General features: G+C 34.6%; 1 protein-coding gene across 6 annotated transcripts; it reads right to left on the bottom strand.

Annotated features, from left to right (window-relative positions):
- Positions 1-4,640: 4,640 nt before the first annotated feature.
- On the bottom strand, positions 4,641-16,762 carry LOC107769816 (histidine kinase 2). Of its 6 annotated transcripts, none has more exons than XM_075238121.1 (15): positions 16,545-16,724; positions 15,617-15,734; positions 13,867-14,139; positions 12,912-13,403; positions 12,262-12,537; positions 10,785-10,954; positions 10,458-10,670; positions 10,184-10,370; positions 9,950-10,001; positions 9,600-9,829; positions 9,333-9,431; positions 7,723-8,384; positions 6,552-7,052; positions 5,567-6,043; positions 4,641-5,268 (listed from the first exon to the last, which is right to left on the bottom strand). In XM_075238121.1, the coding sequence occupies exons 3-14, from the start codon at positions 14,098-14,100 to the stop codon at positions 5,794-5,796; spliced, it is 3,366 nt and encodes a 1,121-aa protein (XP_075094222.1). In that variant the 5' UTR covers positions 14,101-14,139; positions 15,617-15,734; positions 16,545-16,724; the 3' UTR covers positions 4,641-5,268; positions 5,567-5,793. The 6 variants fall into 6 exon arrangements, with proteins under 6 accessions (XP_075094222.1, XP_075094236.1, XP_075094214.1 ...); XM_075238135.1 differs by having other exon boundaries at positions 13,867-14,103; positions 16,545-16,648; XM_075238113.1 differs by having other exon boundaries at positions 15,617-16,762.
- Positions 16,763-21,343: the final 4,581 nt, after the last annotated feature.

The following is a 21,343-nucleotide window of genomic DNA, read 5'->3' as shown; positions in this document are numbered from 1 at the left end:
CACAATAAGATATCTGGGAGTGAACAACAACAAAATAATATTTCACAATTTAACACTTTGCCTCAATATGATTTACGACCTTTATAACTCAATACAAATTTCAACAACATGAACTGGAAAGTAATTCGTCAATAACACCACCTTCTTTAATCCAAAATTTTGACAAATAGATTAATTCCTCATTTTAAATTTATTTAATAAATTATTTATAAATTAATAATCCATAATGAAATTATCTCCAGGAAATATCAACTCAACAAAATACGTGATCCACATAAAAATCAAGGTGGCAATCACACCAAATTATCATATAAAAACAAATTCAACAAACAAGGATTTACTATGTTCCAACAATTTTCCAATTTAATACATAAGGGCGTCTACGAATTTCAACCAATGTAATTTGCACATATAAACCAAGTACATATTCGTCACCTCGCGTACATGGTTTTCAATTACACAATTTTCACATAAGACTCAATGCCTAAGGGGTAATTTTACCCACTCAAGGTTAGGCAAGATACTTACCTTTTTGAAGTTAGGCCGATATTCCAAAATAGCCTTCTTGCGTGAAATGACCTCCGGACGGCTCAAATCTAGCCAAATAAATTATATAACTTTATTAAAATTAATCGGAAATAATTCCGGATAATAAAACGTCGTCTTAAAAATTCACATTAAAAAGTCAGCCAAAAGTCAACGCAGGACCCGCCTCTCGAAACCCGACAGAATTTTTACGAAATCCGAACACTCATTCCGATACGAGTTCAACCATACCAATTTTATCACATTCCGATAATGAATCGACCTCCAAATTCTCAATTTAAAGTCTATAAAATTTCTACCATTTTCAACCCAAAACACTAATTTAATGATAAAAACAATAATAGATTCGGGTAATTTAACCAAAATTGAGTTAAGAACTCTTACCCCGATGTTTCCCTTGCAAATCTCTCAAAAATCGCCTAAAATATTGCTTCAATCCGAGCTTTATAGCTCTAAATATGTTAAAATAGCCTAAACCTCGAAATATAGCTTCTGTCTAGGCATTTACTCTTCGCGATCGCGAAGCACAAAATTTTCCAGCTCAAAATTTGCTCTTCGCGATCGCGAAGCACAAACTACCCAACTCTTCCATACAGCCTCTAGTATAATGGTCTTAACTTTTTGTACAAAACTCCAAATGACAAATTGTTTGACTTTTTGAAAACTAAACATCAAGGACTACAACTTTTATGTTTTTCTCATCTCCCAATTCCTTATAGCTTTCGAGATATAAGCTTCCAAAGTTAGCCCTATGCAACAACAATTTCTTCTTAGCGATTTCCAAACTCTTCCCAGACAGCCTGTAGTATATTAACCATAACTTTTTGTACACAACTCAAAATGCTAAACGATTTGATTTGCTGAACAATAGACATAAAGGGCTACAACTTTTATTTTTAGATCATCTCCAAATTTCTTATAGATTGCGAGATATAAGCTTCCAAAATCAGGTCAGTGCAACAGAATTTTCCTATACGCGATCGCAAAAAGGCTTCCGCGATCACAATTCACAGTGTCCAAACAGCAAAATTGCTCTCTGCGATCACGACCGTTTGTCCGCGATCGCGATGCATACCTCTGTGGCCAAAAACCAGTAACTAAAAATGGCCTAGAAATTGTCCGAAACCACCCCGAAACTCACCCGAGCCCCTCGGGACCCCGTCCTAACATACCAACAAGTCCCATAACATAACGCGGACCTGCTCGAGACCTCAAATCACATCAAACAACGTCGAAATTATGAATCGCGCCTCGAATCGAATCATGAGTTTATGAATTTTCCAAATTCTGTAATTTACGCTGAAACGTATCAAATCAATCCGGAATGACTTCAAATTTTGCACACAAGTCTTAAATGAAATAATGGAGGTGTTTCAATTTATGGAATCGAATTTCGACCCCGATATCAATAAAGTCAACTCCCGGTCAAACTTTCTAAAAATCTTTCATTTTTCAACTTTCGCCAAAATGCGTCAAATTGTCCTATGGACTTCTAAATCCAAATCCGGACATACGCCTAAGTCTGAAATCACCATACGAAACTATTGATATCATCAAAATCCTATTCTGAGTCGTTTTCTCAAAAGTCAAACTCCGGTCAACTCTTTTCATTTAAGCTTCAAAAATAAGGATTGTTCTTCCAATCTAATTCCGAACCTTCCAAAAACCTAACTCGACCGCATACGCAAGTCATAATACGTATTACGAAATTGCTCGGGGCCTTAAGTCGCTGAACGGGGCGTAAATTCTTAAAATGACAAGTTGGGTCGTTACATCACACTTTCACCGTTTCTCCATCTCTGGCCTATGATTTGGTGTGACCCTTTATGAAGTTGTTGGATTCACTAGTGCTATCACTCAACTCTGTTTCAAGTTTAAAAATTCAGTGGTGAGAATCTCGAAACCCACTATGGTGTGTTCTTTGGGTGTCGAAAAATTGAAGTTGACAATTCGATTTGTTGATTATATATGGAGGAAATCAGCTGAGTGTTATTTTTTGGAGCTTAAAATCGTAAATCAAACATTAATTTTATGGATTTAAGTGAAGAACAAATTTGTACTCCATTTTTTAGGTTGCCGAAATTTGAAGTTGAAAAAAGACTAAGAATCTAAAATTCTTGCTTGTTTCCTACTAAAATCGAGTGAAAAAAATAAAAATTGGAGCTTGAAACGGGAAGAATAACACTGATGTTTATAGATTTGGAAGAAAAAAAAATCGCATTGAAGGATTTATAAGAATGCTTGAGAACATAAAATGGGTATTCTAATTTGCTGAAGTTTAAGCATATTGTTAGCTAGAATTTGTTGAGAATATTAATGTCGAGAAGTTATTGTTGCAACTTGAGTCAGTTTGATGAAAAACTTGGCCTAGTTTGGATTGAAAAATTTGAAGCAAAGATGAAGGACTCATGGAAGAAAAAGAAGTAGGGAACCTGGAGGGGGTGGGGTTGGGGGGATATATTTTTTTTTTATATAAATTGAGTAAATAAGTGACTTGGCATCTGACATGGAAAAAATGAAGTGGGTCAGCTGCCACATTGGTCATCCGTTAGAGTTAGGGGCACTTCCACTTACTTTGTTAACGGTAGGGTGAGTTTTGGATGTAAAGTGAAACAGAGGACAAACATATACTATTTACAATAGTACATGGGATAATGAACTTTTTCCCAACTTTCTTTCACTTTTTTTGCATTTATGCCTTTCTTTCGAACATTTGATTGAATTGGATTATTGATGCAGTGGCACTACATTGGTGCTATTACTATGTTATACATATGTAGCATTATTATCCCTTACACCTTGATAGTAAAATATGCAGTTTAACTTGGTCCTAATTCTACTAAATATATTTATACTTTTATAATTTCATTGATATATAATTTATTTTTCATACATGCATATTACTTAAAAAAAAACTATCTATTCGATTGCAAATTTTTTTCCATTTTTGTATAGACAAAGTTCCATCTTAAAATCAGTGCGATATGTAAAATTAGTTTTTTGAATGGTAAGACAAAACTAACTAAAAGAAGTATCATATGTCTTTTACTATTTTTTTCCTTATAATATTTTTTGCCGTTTATTTTTTGAATATTATTCGCGCATCGCGTAGATATGTATACTAATTAGAAGTAAAGTAACCCTGATGTTACCGGTAACGTGCATAGCCGGTAGCTGGGAAATTGTTGATTGCTCATCTCAAATTTAGAAATCATTTACTTTTAGATTTTTTTTTGTTTTTTTATTTTAAATTTTGTTACGTAAATTAGGACGGAGAAGTTCTATTTTCTTTGAGAAAGAATTAAGACTTGTACTGTCACATGGATTATCCAGCATAATAACTATGGTTCTCGTGAACCCGGAAGTAGGTATTTGTATTGAAAAATTCATTAAATGCCTAAGAATATATAACTTGGGACCCACTTCGTTAATGCAGTTAATATTATATATTAACTTCAGATTCTTTAGGAACCCATAAACTTAAAATTCTTGATCCGACTCTCCCCAGTTCTACTTGGTGTTTGAGCATCATTAAAAGGCAGTCCACTGCACAAAATATATCACGTTTACGAAGGGCTAAATTGGAAAGTGTGATGTAAACATCTTATCTTAGTTCAAACTTTAGTCGCTATATTTATGATTCGAACCCGTTACTTATAAAATTATACAGAGACAACTTTATCGTAAGTTTTTAATAAACTTTCTTCCAAATGATTTTTAGACTAATTCCTTTATCCCATGTTATATAATCAAAAGTATATAGCATGGATAATGAGCCTGCCTTTATATTTTTACCACTTAAATACCGAGTTATTATCACTTTTAGCCCGCGCCAAAAACTATTTACATCTAGTAGCCAAAAAGTGTATCAAATTTGCATATTTTTTGTATATAACATACAGAATGTATATATATACAAAAAATATATAAATTTTATATATTTTTTGGACTATTATATTTACAGTGTCATTTTTTCTTAAATAATACCTGACTTGATGCACGACATGATTTGAACTCGTGACGTGCGCCCAGCTACCACATATCTCCTGCTATAGTACTTCTGCTGTTGAGCCAAAGCAAATCTGTACTGGCTCTTACAATGCAAAGAATTCATATTCACACCAAAAGATATGGTTACATTTCAGTATTCAACAGTATAAACTATATCACTTACAACACCAAGCTCAACCTATTTTCAGCACCTTTATTTACAGAATATTACACAATCTATAGCTTTAACTATACTTGACTCACTACAGAAACACTTATACAAGAAGAAAAACCTAATCATCAACAAAGAATTTTCATTGTAGAGCCTATTCTAACCTGATCTCATAATACCCACAGTTAACTTCCTAAACTCAACCCCTACTCAAGTGAAATTAAAGGAAAAAATGGTTCAAAATGAAAAAACCAACTATACTGCACTCTCATGTCTACGCTATTTACATACTTCTTTTTCTATGAGATCACCCGAAATACAGGATACATCTCGGGACCTATAAATGAACATGAGCATTTTGGCACGAACCTGCTTCAACGGAGTTAGCAAACTGGCTTCAATTGACAGGAACTTCACAGAAAAAAGGTGTAATATACATATGCAGAATAAAGTTTCTTCTATTATTGCCTTCATGTGGGATAGTCCTCGTCAGCGATTGGTTGCAGTCCAGGAGTATCCATGCATTATTTTCCGTACCTAGTGGTTGTTAGCCATCATTCCTGCAAATGAATGGACATCAGTACATGTGCATGGGTCGAGTAAGTATCACCGAAATATGCATACAAGCACACCATCAAATTCCTGTCTTTTTTTCATGCATTTCCAGAGTTGAAAGTTTTTGCATAACAAATCTATAAAGGAATGGGGTCCTAAACAGATGCTTACTTCAATATAAAGGTCTACAAATCAATCTTTATGAAGTAGAAAAGCTTCACTAAGGAAGAAAACATTTCATTTGATATGTTTAAGATGCAAAGGAAGAAAGTTCATCTATTTGATAAAGAGGCAGGTAGTTACCACAAAAGGGAAGAGTAGACGTTTTTCGGATGAGCTGCTAAATCATCCAGCAGCAACAGTGGGAATCGGCTGTCAGACATCTGACTGGCCAAAGCTCCGTCCTCCGCTACCAACAGAGGAATTCGTTAGATATCCAAATAACTTAGGCCCTTTATCCCGGAAACAAGTTAACTAAACCATCAGACTGGACCTCAAAAGATGTCGCTGCACGGTTAACAATGTCCTAATCAACCTGACTCAAAGAAGCGTGCCACTGCTGAATAAAGTTGTCCTTCTTCAAACGGTTTTGATACATAATCATCCATCCCACACTTCATGCACTCTTCATTTGTTGCTTGAATTACATCTGCTGTCATTGCTAATATTGGGGTGTACCAATGAGCCACTTTGGCAGACATGCTGGGAAGTAACTCACCAGAATCGACTTTTTCGTTGTATTTGTTTTCTAGACTGCGTATTTGTCTTGTCGCGTCAAACCTGATGCGGAGATAGAGATCATCAAAGATGTGCTCGTGAATTAGGTGATCAAATATTTACAGACTCGCTTTGGTGTTGGCAATTTTTTTTTTGGGGGGGGGGGGGGTAAACTACAACTTGCTCAAGTTAAAGTACATTGTATGATCAAGACCTCTTCCAGAAAATGTTATAAGTAGATAAAAAGCATATGGAAATGTAGTTACAAATTAACCCAATCGAACCATTAAACTCATTCCCCAACGAAACTAGAGCTTAGTCCATTCAACTACCAACTTATCTATCTCAGCCATACAAGGACGCAAAAAATCCCGTGCACTTCTCAGTTCTCACACAGTGTTGGTGTCCTCCAAGTAGCTAATCATAAGCATTTCTTTAAGCTAACTCAAGGCAAACCCCCACCCCCACCCCACCCCACCCCTCACCCCACCCCAATATGTTCTTCACCTATACACTCAGCATCTGCATAACTTCGCAAGAAGGAAAAATAGAGACAGATTAAGTTACTTACCCACACATTTCAGGCATTTGGAGGTCCATAAAACAAGCATCAAACTTGTGTGGTGGATTAAGATGTGCTAGAGCAGCCTTTCCACTGTCTACACAGGTCACTATCGCCCCGTACTTCTTTAGAGCACCTTCTGCCACTCTTCTGTTTACCGCATTATCGTCTACCACCAATATATGCTTGCCCGTCAGTAGACTTCCAAGAGTTGAAGGTTTTCCTCGGGTTACTTGCTTCTTATTTTGGTAGCCAATGGCTTCTTGAAAGCATGTTATCAACCCACTCAACCGCACAGGCTTTGCTAACACGTGATCCACAATTCCAGCTGATTTGAGCTCATCTCTCTCCATAGTGCTCATACATAACAGACAGATTTTTGGACGCTTTTTCAAAGCAGTAGTTGAGCCATTTGGTCTGAGCTCTTTCAACATATTACAAAGTGTAAGAGAAGTTTCCTTATCCCAACTATCATTGTCAACAAAAACCACAGCTAAATGTCCCGATGCACTGCAAAACAAGCAAAAATTCAACTGAATGAATCAATAACGCCAACATCATTAAATAACAGCACTTTGAAGATCCACATCACTCATTTAGTCAGTTATGTTACAGACCAAAAACAAACAAATGAAAATGCTCCCTTTCAATGACTTAAAACTTTTAGATACACGCAGTTCATACAATTCAATTGGTTCCAAGTAAGCAGAAGTCCTAGGTTCGAGTCTTTCACTCATCAACAAAAAACTTCTACATGCTTGGCTCAAGCCAGCACATCAGGGGTTGTCTTGCAGATTTGAAATAACTAAATAAACATATCGACTCTCTGATAGCTTAGGCTTTTAGTCTAGGGAATTCACATAATTCAACAAGTTTCAAGTCGGACATCTTGCAGGTTATTTGACCTGAATTATGTTACAGATACTTAAGTATAATATACCCGACGTGCCTAACTTTCCAGAATAAGTAATCGGAGGTAAAAGAAACTCAAGATGGGTAGTGACAATGTTCTGATACAGTATAGACTATTTGTCCATTCTTTTAAAGTTAGAAAGTTTCGACACCATATTAACTGAAATGCATGGATGGAATTTAGAAAGGCATGTTAAGTAGAAGTTCTACTTTCTATCTACTTATGCATCTGATACTTCAGACCTCTATCAACTTTGCCTCTTATTACCTAGTATTAGAGTAACTAGAAAGATATGAGCATGCCGAACGCATCGTTGAAGTTATGTTGACGCATATTCCCAGTCTCTGCAGATGGTATCTTGTCACCTCTGCCCGAATGCTTTTATCATCAATCACCAATGCTCTTAAACCACGAAACTCTGAAACAGCTGGATCGTACTGTTGCCATTTACGCTCTAATGAACCTTCTTCTCCTCTTGCAAAGGAAGCAGTGAATGAAAATGTACTCCCTGTGCCAGATTCACTGAAAAACCCGATTTCTCCCCCCATGAGGTCCACCAAACGCTTGCTAATGCTCAATCCTATACCTGTTCCACCATATGTTCGAGATGTTGAACTGTCAGCCTGCATAAAAGGTGTGAAAATACGGTCTTGTGCTTCAACAGGAATTCCCACGCCAGTATCTTCTATGGTCACTAACAACTTGATCTTTCCCACTTCTTCCTCTGTGCTGCTCAGCCTATCAAACTTTTGCCAACTTTGCCATCTGTCAACTACAGGAAACCCACTTAAGGTATTCCAAGATGCATTTGACCTTTCTTGAACAACGGTTAAGCTTTGTTTCAAGACTTCATCCGTCACATCATGAGGGTTCCTCACTTCATCAGCTAAATGTACTGTGACAAATATGTGCCCTTTGTCATTTGTGAACTGCAATATGAACAAGATCTTAGTGAAGTAAAAGTGATGAAACAAACAACAAACAACTACTATTACGCCGCCTCAGTCACAAACAAAGTTGGGGTCGGCAATTTGAATTCTCATTTCTTTCATTAAGCTCAACTCATATCATCATCATGCCGAAATAAAACAAGAGTTGTAGTGAAAATAAGTTAAATATATATATATCAATAATAGTAATAATTTAAAAAATAGTAATAATGTTAAAAGTAATGAAATAAACATACTTATCAAAAAAGGTAATAAAACAAGCATTTCTTTCGTCAAGAATTAATAACTACGAACACAGAATTCTCAAAATAAGATTTTCTTTCCCTCCTAACTTCATTTTCCTTCACATCTTGTGGGTCCCTCAGTTTGGGACTGGATAAAACTCAATGTCATAGCTGTTTCATAAGATATGTAAGAACAAAATGTAGAAAAGGACTATTTGATAAAGCTGAAATCAGAAGACTGGCGTGAATTTTATACGTATCAGTTAATGAACTTTAAATTCAGAAAACATTCACTTATATCACTGGTGAACTTAAATTTTTCCATACAATTATATAATTATACTAAGTTATTTTAAAATTATTTGTTAAAATACATCTATATAATCGTCCAAAAATGTTATTTAACTGATAAGTTCAACATGTTGCCTTAGCATTCTAGTTTATATATTATTTGAGAAATGATAATTGGCAACATTTGATGGATGGCCATTTTCAGATTCAGCGATTAGTAACAGATGATCTTCCTTAAAATTTGTAAAGCATTTTAAGTGGCACAGAATGAATAAAGTGATCTTCTGCTTCCATTATCAAACAAGTATGACATCTAATCATTTAAAACATTCAATATAGGTACTGAATTGGTGGATTATCAAACAGCCCCTACTCTTTCTTGTAGAGCCAATATCAGAAAAGGTTAACCAACCTTAATTGAGTTTCCAACTAGATTCGTAATTATCTGCCGGAACCGTCCTGGATCTCCGATGACAACTTCTGGGACTAGATCAGAAACATAAACTGCCAACTGTTTCCACGAAAATAACACAAAAACACAATGCATCAAGAACTAGCTAGAGCAAGGCCAGTAACAAAACAGGGAGAGAGAGAGAGGAGACTAAGAGAAGGGATGGAAAAATTATGTAGCTATAATACTGACTTATCAAAAAAAGAGTATGTAGTTATGATACTGTACCTCAATCCCTTTTTTATGAGATCTTCCTGAGAAGAGTGATGAAACATTATCAAGTACAGCACGGAGATCAAAAGGAACAGCCTCCAGTTCAAGCCTTCCCGATTCAATTTTAGCCTGATCAAGAACCTCATTAATCAAAGATATCAGATCTTTCCCGCTAGCATGAGCAGTTTGCGCATAATCCAGTTGCGTAGGGTCAAGGTTTGTGTCCATGAGCATTTGAAGCATGCCTGTACAAATTGAAGAACTTATTATCAATATCTGAGCATATATGTAACTAGAATATCCCTTTTCCAGCTCCCTTTCTGTTAATTAAGTGCAAAGTTGTAAAATTAAAGCATGTTAATTACCTAAAACACCATTCATCGGAGTCCTGATTTCATGAGAAACCGTTGCAAGAAACTGTAAAATGAAGGAAGGAGGTGAGTAGAAAAGAAAGGGTCTTCAGAAGATGAAAAAAAGAAATGGATCTATTTTAAGAGGATAGGAAATTACTTCAGAACTATGTTATCATGCAACGAGTGAATGCAATGACATGACACCAAGAAAGTAAAACATAATCTGATTCATTAGGTAGATCAAACCTGAGATTTTGCTATATCGGCAGCCTCAGCACGATGTTTGAGTTCCATCATTTCCTGATACTGACCCTCAACTTCAACAATTCGGTTGATGGCAGCATGGAAGATGTGACCAACAAGCAGAGTGATAACGAGGACGCCAACAGATGCAGCTATTGCTGTCCAGGGTGGAGAAGGTTTCTGCTTGAACCTGTGATAAAAGTAAAGATAATTTTAAACTGGTAACACATTCATGGCGTTAAAGTTTACGTGTAAGTGGAGACTACAATTATGTGACCTGCAATGCATCTCGTGCTTCCTTGCTGGATCCCCAAAATCAAGGTTGCTAACATGCAGTAATCCAGTGTCGTTCTCATCCATGCCGTACATTTGAATTGGAGCAAACTTGTTAGTTGTATCATAAACATTTACCACAATAGTTTGCTTGCTTGCAAGCTGATGCAGAAGCTTTTCAACTAATGATGGAACATCATAGGAAGCACCAATGTACCTTTTCAAAGCAAAAGCAAAATGATTGAGAATTTAGGGATAAAAGACTTGAACACCCCAAGGACAACATCAAGTGCTGTACTAGTAAATCCCAACTTTCTGGCGTGGAACTTACCCAACAGTAGCATTGATGCGTTGCACTGGGGTAGCATAAGGAGGGAGATGAGTATTGTAGACCGCAAATGTAAGAACAACACCAAGGTGATTGGATTTCAATAGCTTAAAGGGTGACGTCAAAACCCCCTTGCCAGAAGCCCTCGCTCGCAAAATATTCTCACGGTCTTCCTATAAACAACAACAATATACTAGCCTCAAGAAATAGCAAGGTAAACATAAGCACATAAGGAAGTTGCCTACAACTTGCAGATTGAGAATATAGGCTTTTACACACAGACCAGAAGACACGGAAATATTGATACTTACACATGAACTTCACAAGAAGACAAAGGCAACATGTTCAAATGGAGATATTGATTTAGGGAAAATCCCAAACAGGACATCATAGATGCCTAAAGAGTTGCACCTTTGATCAATGACATACAAGTTTGTCCAAAAGCATCACTACTAGAAATTTTCCCTTTTCCACCGGGGATGGCAATGGGCTGGACTAGGTGGGAAAATCCATTGAGGCAAGGTGGGGCCCAGAATTTTGTCAATTCATTGTTTTTTGACTTTTGGCATGACTATTTGCTTCCTTAAGCCTACCGAGGACATGACTTTGCTCCAACTTACCAAGGACATGACCCTCGATAGAAAGGTGTGGAGGTCGAGAATTAGGGTGGTGGGTTGATAAACAGTCTAGAGTTTAGCCTTGTCTTACCAAACACCAGTAGTAGTAGTACTAGTCGGGCATTTTCCTATTCCTAGTACCTTGTTTTTATACGGTGTGTCATTATTTTCAGTAGGATTGGCACTTTTCTTGTAGTTTCGTAACCCTGGATCTCTGTTATTACTCGTTGTATTATTTGCTTCCATTGTCTTATTACCTTGTTGTTGCTATTGTTTCCCTATTACTTCATTTTTACTGTACTTGGGTCAGGGGTCGTTCGGAAACAGCCTCTCTACCTTCATAAGGTAGGGGTAAGGTCTGCGTACACACTACCCTCCCCAGAACCCACTTGTGGGATTTCACTAGGCTTCTTGTTGTTGTTGTTGTTGTTGTAATAGTTGATGTTAAATAGTTTTTATTTAATAGAGTAAACTTTTACTTTCCTCCAAAGGATAGATGAACACAAGTAAAGGAAAAACAATATTATACAGTGGAAATATTACAAAAAGGTATAGTGAAAAACATATAACAAAAGAATTGGATTTTTTTTTTTTGGGCGGTGGGGTTGGCGGGTGGGTGTTAAGTATTAAGAAAATTAGTGAAAAACATTAAAATGGCAAAAGGAGAAGAAAATCTAGCACAACGGGACATCGAAGGACGGGGTGATTGGTAGCAGGTGAAGCTTTCACCATCCAAAACCTCCTTCACCCATTGTCATCTGTATTTATAACCCACATACCATCTAAGCCAGTTTTACTACTAGAGTATGATATTCAATAAACTAGTAAAAGAGGAAGAAGAATTTTTAACTAAGAATGCACACCTTTCCTGACATCATATCAATCGAGACGATATGGGAAACAGTTTGTTGTGAAAATATGACAGGTGCATATTCATCTTGATCAGGAGCAGGATCCAAGTTTGCAGGGATATAATCTTGCGCTAAAGTTTGGTCCTCGGATTCCATTTTCTTGATTGTCCACCCATGCAGCTTCTCAAACACTTCTCTCTCTGAGTGACGAACCCTTAAAGCATAGGCAACACCACTTGTAAGTGGCCTCTCAAAAGCTGTTCTCTCGGTATATTCTTCAAAAGTTTTCTGTAGAACACAAGAATATAATATCATAGTTACTTTCAAAGTCCAAAGACAAACTCATACACTCTTCCAACTTCCCACTTTATCATGCTTTAACCTTTTCTCATTTTGTCATTTTTTGGCGGTGGGAGAGGGGGTGGTATAGAAACTTTGTCTAAATGATAGTTTCTGTTGATTTATTTCATTTATAAAAACTGCAAGTTGCAGTTCCTAGTATAACTATTCCAGTTCAATCATTTAGCACGAGTTCTCGAATCGGATAAACAGCATACCATATTGCTACAAAAAAGCCTAAGCCTGCTCCCACCGAAGAGGGAGGGGGGCAAGGAAGAACACATATAATAAGAGTCAAAGCTAAATGAAAGATATAATCGTACCTGGTCTATCGCAGAAGGTTGCTTTCCGTGGTGAAATGTGGAAACAAGAATAGCCAATGCATGAACATGGTTCATGCTTACGTTGAACTGGTCCTGCAACATTCGCGCTCGTTCGTCACACATGCTTGCCAGTGTTTCTTTCCTTCTCAATGCAATGTCTGCATTCATGTACCAATACAACCAGATGGCACTGATCACCCCAGCAGAGACAAAGATAACAAGAAGCTTTTTCCTCCACTTCCCACCAGTTCGAGAGGAAATCCAAGCTTGCTGCTGCTGCAACTGCTGTAGCGGATGAAGTTGTTGAGACAGTGGTTGCTGCTGAATGAAGCTGTGCTGTTGATTTTCCCCACATTTTGTACACAACTGAAGCATCTTCCAGCTGACCACAATCCCGAGAAGGACCCACCAGCATAGTTTTGTGAAACAGAAGGCAATACTATTACAATGATCTGCGTTATGATTCCCAACTTCTCTTATTTGTGATGCTTTCTGATATAAATGAACCACATAAAAACGGGGTGAGCGATCTAGATAATCACAGGGTTTACCAATCCAGCAAGCATTTCTTGAGGTTTAATATTCTCATTATTCAGACCACATGTTGAATACGCAAATTATTTACATGGAGAGGACAATTGACACATTAGAACAAAAGCATGTTGGAACTTCTTGCCATACATTGGTAGTAGTTAGAGTGCACGTGTACATACAAATATGTGTACTAAAATCCGGATAATTCCAATCAGCAAGTCGGCCTTTAAATGATACAACTACTACCTGGCCATAAAGTCCAATGTACAGAGAAGTAAGAATATACAGAGCCCCAATTAAGTAAACTATTCGTTTGTGCAAAGACTTCATGAACATAACCAACTAAAATCGAGATGGAATTTTCGTCAATCGCAAGGCAAAGATTTTAAAGATCAATTTCTAATCACTCATAAGGGCTCACCTTTTGAAAGAACTGAGGATCTGCTGAGACTAGTGAAGATAAACGATGTAAAACAAATGGCAACGACTTGTCATCTAGTGAAATGTCACTATTTCTCAGTGCATCCTCATCTGGAACTGGGCACTGGCCTTTTGCTTGAAAGTTCTCTACGGCCATCTCATATTGCTGCTCGTACTTCAGATTCTCTGAACCTAGCACCTTGAGAAGGCAAGTAATGGTAGTACTCATAGGCATTTCCTGCACAGGACCTTTTGAGCATTTCAAGGATGAAATCTACACAGTTAAGATCACTGAGGTCAATTACTATAAACAGAGATATCTAATCGCTAAGCATAAGAAAGGGAACAGCATGAAAAGATGACCTCTTTTTTCTTTTCCCTTCGACAACAATTTTCTTTTTGATAATTCAGAAATCAAATATTAGCAAAGTCTCTAAGGTAGTACCGAAAAAAGGGAGCAGTAAAAGTGACATTCAAGTAATACAACACGTCAAGCCACGCTTATCATGTTATTCCAGAACTTCAGGTTACATTTCTAAAGCTGCCATCCAAAGTAGAAAGCAATAGCTATATTTCCTATGGCAAAACTCCCTTCATTAATTTTGCCCATCTCTTTTCTACTCACTCATCTCTTCTCCCTTTCCCCCAGCCAAGCCTGAAACGTTTGTTTTGTACACGATGTTAAATTTACAGGAGGTAAGGTGAGTGCGCTTATGAGTTCCAAATTTACTCTACAAACTAGCTAACTTTAATGATAACTAGAGGAAGTTCTCAAAGATAATACCTTCTGAAGGTGTTTAAAATATTCGATTTTTTCTAATCAAGATGTTAAGTGAGGGATATTTATTTTGAATTTTAATTTCTGCCGACAATTTTTTGTTACATGTGGGAATAAGCAAACAATAGGTGGCTTCAGAAGGCAATGCAACAGTTGCAATAAATTTTGGTAGGTCATTAGAGATATGTTATTACCTAAGAACTAATTTTGGTTTTTCACCTTCTAAGGAAATCGCAATTCCAAACTGCTTTCCCATTTGCAAAAATGGGAATATAACCATAAGAGCCACACCATTACACATTAGCAATGTAGGAGGAGCAAATTCCAGCTGCATATTGATTTACGGAAGGAAGCTTTCTTCAATGATTGCAATGCCTATAATTGGACTAAATCTTTTACGAAGTATCAAACACTTCCAACCAAGTTCAAACATTCACCTTGCCTATCTGATCTACAGGGTGCTAACTGAAAAATGAAAATAAGTGAAATTTCAATGAAGAAAAGTTAGAGCGTCTATTTAACTCCACGTGAACAGTAACAAACAAAAGGCAAGAAGAAGGAACAAATTGTCGGAAGGGAAATGCTGGATGCCCACATCCACGATTATACCGGGAGAACTTAGGAACTCTTTTCCCAATTTGAAACCAGCACCTTAACAAATACCAGCACCTCAATAAATATGAATAGGTTGCGGGTTTCCTTAAAATGCCATAAGGTTTCACTCAGATGAAAGACTCTCAGCAGTTAAGATCAAACACAGAAAGTCTGCAACTTAACCCCATATAGCTAATTTTTTTAAATGTAATTGAAATAGCTCTAACTACCTTCTCACTACATCTGCAATCTTCTAAATTTTCCTTCTCCTTGCAGAAAATTTTACTAGTTGTGACAGAACAGAATATATACATAGCAGCAACTATTCAAAGGTCAAAAGAAAAAGACACCAAAAGCATTCAAAGTAACTGCAGGATACCTGATCTTTTTCAAAGAATAAGGTAGCTAAAGCTTGAATTTGCTGCTTGGTGACATTGAAATGTTCTAGAATAAAATCAGATTTATCTTCATTTGGTTCTGAACTCTCCTGCTTCCAACTATAAACCACACCATTTAAGCTAATAACCAACCAAACAAATCCAATACCAAAGAAAATGAGCCACAAAAACAAAAGCTTTCTTTGCAAACTCCACCCACAATTTGGTACTTGCAAAGACTCTTTGGCTTTCTTAAGCCTAAAACTTGAAGAGAAGCTTCCATTCATTCCCAACAATTTGCAATTTAGTGACATCTTTAATAAAATCCACCTACATATCTTCAGAAAATGCCTTGACAGCTTAAGAGCAAAGCCACTTAAAGCAGAAAAGCTCATTAAAAGTCAATGACCCCTTCAAGAACAACACTTTATCTTCAATAATTGAGCTGAATTTCAGTCAATTCTCTACAAACACAGCTCATAATTTCAAGGAAAAAAAAATGAAATTGATTATCTTCAAAACTCCTGTAAACCCCACCTCTGAAATTGATTAAAAACAGATTCTTGAACATAAAAAGATTGAATTTTGCTCACTCAAGAAGCAATAAAATCCCATCAAAAGACAAAGACAGCAAGTGGTTAAAAACCCCAGATGTTATTTTGGCAAACTGTAATGGAATCACTGAATGGAACAGAAAAAAGAAGTTTTTTTTTTCTATATTCAGTTCCCTCTGGATTCTTTTCTATATCAAGCTCCTATTTTCACCCAACAGTAGAGCAGCAAACAGAAAAGCAAAAGAAGCTATCAAGATCAAAACTTTTTGCCAGAAAATCTCATAATGGATAGAAATGAGGTAAATCCCAGTTGTGTTTCACTGCAAAAACAACTGGAATGAATGATCAGTTTGTTTGTGGGATAAAAAGAAAGTACCTTTATTTTCTAAAAACACCCTCTCTCTCTCTCTCTCTCTCTCTCTCTCTCTCTCTCTCTCTCGAGTTTTTGGGTGTTGGAGCATATGCTGTTGAGGTTGGAGTACATCATTATCTCATCATCCAAGTGGGAAGGTTGAGAAGAAAAAGCATACAAAAGCTAAAGAAAAAAATCAAAATCATCTCATATTTATCATTTGCAATAAATTTATTCATAAAATTAAGCATTTCTCAGATGTTACACTTTACAATATACAAATTTGTTACATCATTTCTTGTCTAATAGTAATATCTTTGCTTCTATAAAGATTGAAAATGACTCAACCATTTACAGTGTTTTAAGATGCTTCATTTGTTCACTATCACTATGCAGTTATAATAATATAATGTAACCATAATTACAGTTACTTATTTTTAAATATGGAAAGATGTTAATTTTTTTATGATAAAATAAAACTAAAATTGTGCCATATAAAATGAGACAAAAGAATACTACTTAAGATGGAGCTATAATATTAAGTACGGGTCCGACGAATTCAGTAAATTTTGCTTAGTCTTATTTGTGCATTTGTGCTATTTGTACACCATGCTTATTTACAATTTATAATTTAAGAAAATAATTTTTTTAGATTTTTTATGTGTAAAAGACAGATATCTTACGTGTAAAAGTAAATTTTTCATGTGTAAAAAAAGAGATAGGGTCATACTTATAACTAAAAATAAGTTTGTAAAGAGCCACAAAACCAATTGACTTTTAATTGTGCTATTTGTAAAAGTAAATCTCTTATTTTTATTAGAAAATTCATTATATTAATCTAATGTAACTAACATACAACTCATAAATTTTAAATTTTATATCCTTATTAGGTACTAGTTCTCTAGTTACATACTAGTAGTAGTAGTAGATATAGAGTGGAAAAGGAAAAAGAAAAGAAAAAGAATGGTTGTGGGAAATGCCAGTTGTTTTTGGTTCAGTTCACATGGAGAAGTAGGAAAAAAGAAGAAAAAGAAAAGGTATCTATGCTTTTGATAATACGGCCTACGAGCTAAAGGAAGCTAAGTAGGAAGATTGGCGATTAATCGGCGCGTAAAAAAGTAAAGGCTTGGTGCTAAAATGCGCCACTTACTTGACATGCTTATCCTACACTTTATTCTTTGGAAGATAATTGATGATGTGGGCATCCCATTAGTTGTGTAAAGTTGGGGGGCTATACACCTCACTTTTCCCAACCCCAAATATACTATTGTTGTCTATCTAAAATTTAAAAAAAATAAAATAAAATTAAAATGTTAAAATATTAAATGAATTGTATGCTAAATAGTGTTAAATAAAACTAATTAGTTATATTAAAAGCCATGATTAGTTTGACTATCATTAGACGATTCCTTGTGATATTAATAAATACACAAATATTATGCATGGTTTGTCTAATTTGGCTTAGGTGAGTTTTCCTCATTGAATTTGAACGAGTCATTTATAGTAGAAATTTTTCGGAATTGTTTATTATAATTGGTAGTCTAGTTGATGAATATAATCAAATTATTATAGCTTTCGATTAACGACACATTGTTAGTATAAAATTGGGTCGAAACCCTCAATTTTTGAATATTATCAACTCTCATTTGAAAATATAAATTAGAAAAGGATATGATGTGAGAAACTTATCCAGCTAAAATATTTCTTTGGACATAACATAGTGAAAGTGACAACGAAATTAGAACAATTAACAAAAAAAAACTTAAGAACGTGACTTAGTGATCAATAAATTAAAGTAAGAAATAATTTTAAAGAAAATAGTTCAAATGTTAGTAGAGACAAAAAAATACTAATTTTTTTTTTGTCCAAGCCTTAGTATAGAGTTATGTGATACCTGTAATAATAGGAGATAAGAGGTACCGAATAAAATAATCAAAGTAAATACAAATTAAATAAAAATATCGCCATTATAAATGAAACAATAAACCAAAAAAAAAAAAAAAACTCAAGATCCTAGAGAAGCATAGTTTCGTTCCACTTACCAAACTAAACAATATAAATGGAGCATTGTTTTCTTTTTCTTTAAAAAGAAATGACAAAAATAGATGGGAATATTGATGTAACATCCTAATATCATGACATTAAAGTCGTCATCAAATGATGATTATAAGAGTTAGGCGAATTTTCTCAAGCAACAAGGATGATGAGCATCTATTCTGTTATAGAATTATAAGTTCACAAATAAATAATATTACGAAATTATACGCTTATTAATTCTCAAATTTGGGAAAGCTCTTCCAAAATAACTATTTTTTATTCAAAATTCTACTTATAATTTATTGTCTCTTTTGCGTATCTTCAAAGCTTAATAGTTTGTTTGGACACTGTTACATATTATTTCAAGTTATATTGTACTATATTATTTTAATAAATATAACATTTGAATAGAATTTATTATTTGTTGTCGTTTCATGATGTCACGCACCAGTAATATAAAGAACAAACTTACAATATTACAAATAAAAAGTAGGATACGATAAGGTAAGGTAAGGTAAGTTAAAGGATAAAATATAATTATTTAATAATAAGAAAGGGATGAAAAAAATAAGTTAACGATGCGACCATACCAAATTGACTGTTATGTAAAATGACACTTTTTAGCAATACGATACACAAGAATTTAAGTAACAATCAACATAAATATTTTATTTAAAGAAATAATACAACAGAATGAGTAAAGTATTACCAACGTAAGCTACGGATTGGTAAGTAGATGTCATTGGGCAACAACCCTTAAATGATTGAAAATACTTAGCCAAGTTTAGAATATCATCCACTTCACATAGTAATTGAAAGTTAATAAGCCAAAATAATTACTGTGCTATTATTATATTTCTTACGTAAACATGTTAGTTGTGATAATTTTTGCCACTTGGCAAATCTAAATAGACCAGCCAACTAAATGCAACTCCCTTAATTAACCCTTAATTTCATGATTAAACATTTAAAACATGGAACCATTATCTATTTGTCAATATTGGTGAAACAAGAGCATCTTTTTTTTTATATATAGTTGCTCACGTAAGACTTCAAGTATGGGTCCCACTCAGTGGCAATGGAAGTTCATCGGACCCCTTTGTCGGAAAATTATACCGTATATATAAGGTAAAAGAAAAATTTATGTGAATATATATATATATATATATATATATATATATATATATATATAAAATCCGTTTGGCTTCTCCGTATTTTTTTATTTTTTAATCCCTTAATAAAAATCGTGACTCTGCCACCTTCATTGAGCCCATTTCTTACCATTTCATTGGAAGATATAAACTTGATTGTTACTTTTGTATAAAGTGGTGAAATAGTGGTAATACATTTGTTTTATCCTTTTGTTAATCAATGTAGTAATCTACTACTATATGTTTTCATTAATGGGCCATGTAAAGCTATTATTCCCTTAGCCTTAAAATTAAAAGATGTTGTTATGCTTATACTTGGACCCACCATTATAGTTATTCTTCCAAGAAAGATTGACACGTTAATTTTATTTTTATTTTTTAAAAAGGGTTTTGATTGCTATAGTTTTATAATTTGTAGTGACTTTAATTTTTTGCTTATGGTATCATTTGAAGTATGTTTTTTTTTTTCTATTGATTTTTTCACTTTTTTCTTAATTACTAGAGAATGATAATTTTAGCGTGTAGAATTGGTGAAGATGGGGTTTAATATTTAGATTTTTTTAGTGACATTTTCTTGAATTTATGGATTGGATTAAAGAGTGATCAATGACTGATTAATTACAGACCCTACCATGTTAAGAATTTTTTTGGTGTATATAACCCCAACCAATCATAAAGTCCACTTGCCGTAATAAGAAATGTTACTAAAACTTGTATTCTTATCAACATAATTATGGATAGTATTATTATATATTACTAGATTATTCTATAAGTGAAGTTGTACGCAACAAAAGCTACAACTAGTTGAATCTTATTGAATACTTTTATCCAACAAGTTAAATCTAAGAAATTTGATGGGTAGTGTAAATTATGATTAATCAGATTAGTAAATATGAATATTCAAATGATTAAAAAAAAATTAAAAATATAGATACAATAAATATCGAAGAAAAAGCTTAAGTAACTTAACATATCAACAAGTAATTTTACTAAACACAATTATAATCCAACAAAATAAATAGGAGTATATAATAAATTTAATTTCTCGACTCTAACATATTATCCATTCTATTATTTAATTTCAATTTACATTATTTATTGATTGATCCAACTTGGAAAAGTCATAAACTCATTCATGATTAACCAAATATTTGTTATTGCCCCCCAAAAGATTTTATTTTACTCAACTCCATCCTAGATATTCAAATAAAAAAACAAGAAAAAAATGGAAAGCTACAACATAAAAATAATTCGAAATAAACAACATCCACTCAATGTTGAAATTTCGATTTTCCCCACAAACCCCTGCCAAAAAATCATTCCAAGGATAAATTGACACACTACCCTAGCCCCAAATAACAACTAACTGAAATACCAAAACTACCCCTCCTCCGCCGCACACAAAATCCAAATCGTAATTCGTAAAACTTGTCTTCACTTCCTCCGATTTATTAGATCTCCTCGTTAACCGTGTAACCAAAAACCATGAGGGTCCATTACAGCTATATCTGACAAGTTATTTTTTGTTTTCATATTATATTTATACAAATAATATGTACTACATTAATATATAAATAAATACGGAGTCATGTAAAAACGGTAAAGATATTTTCGTTCGACCTATAGTTCAAAGGT

The sequence above is a fragment of the Nicotiana tabacum genome, chromosome 2 (genome assembly GCF_000715075.1).
Source record: "Nicotiana tabacum cultivar K326 chromosome 2, ASM71507v2, whole genome shotgun sequence".
NCBI classification, from domain to species: domain Eukaryota; kingdom Viridiplantae; phylum Streptophyta; class Magnoliopsida; order Solanales; family Solanaceae; genus Nicotiana; species Nicotiana tabacum.
This window is presented reverse-complemented; position numbering and strand designations above follow the sequence as displayed.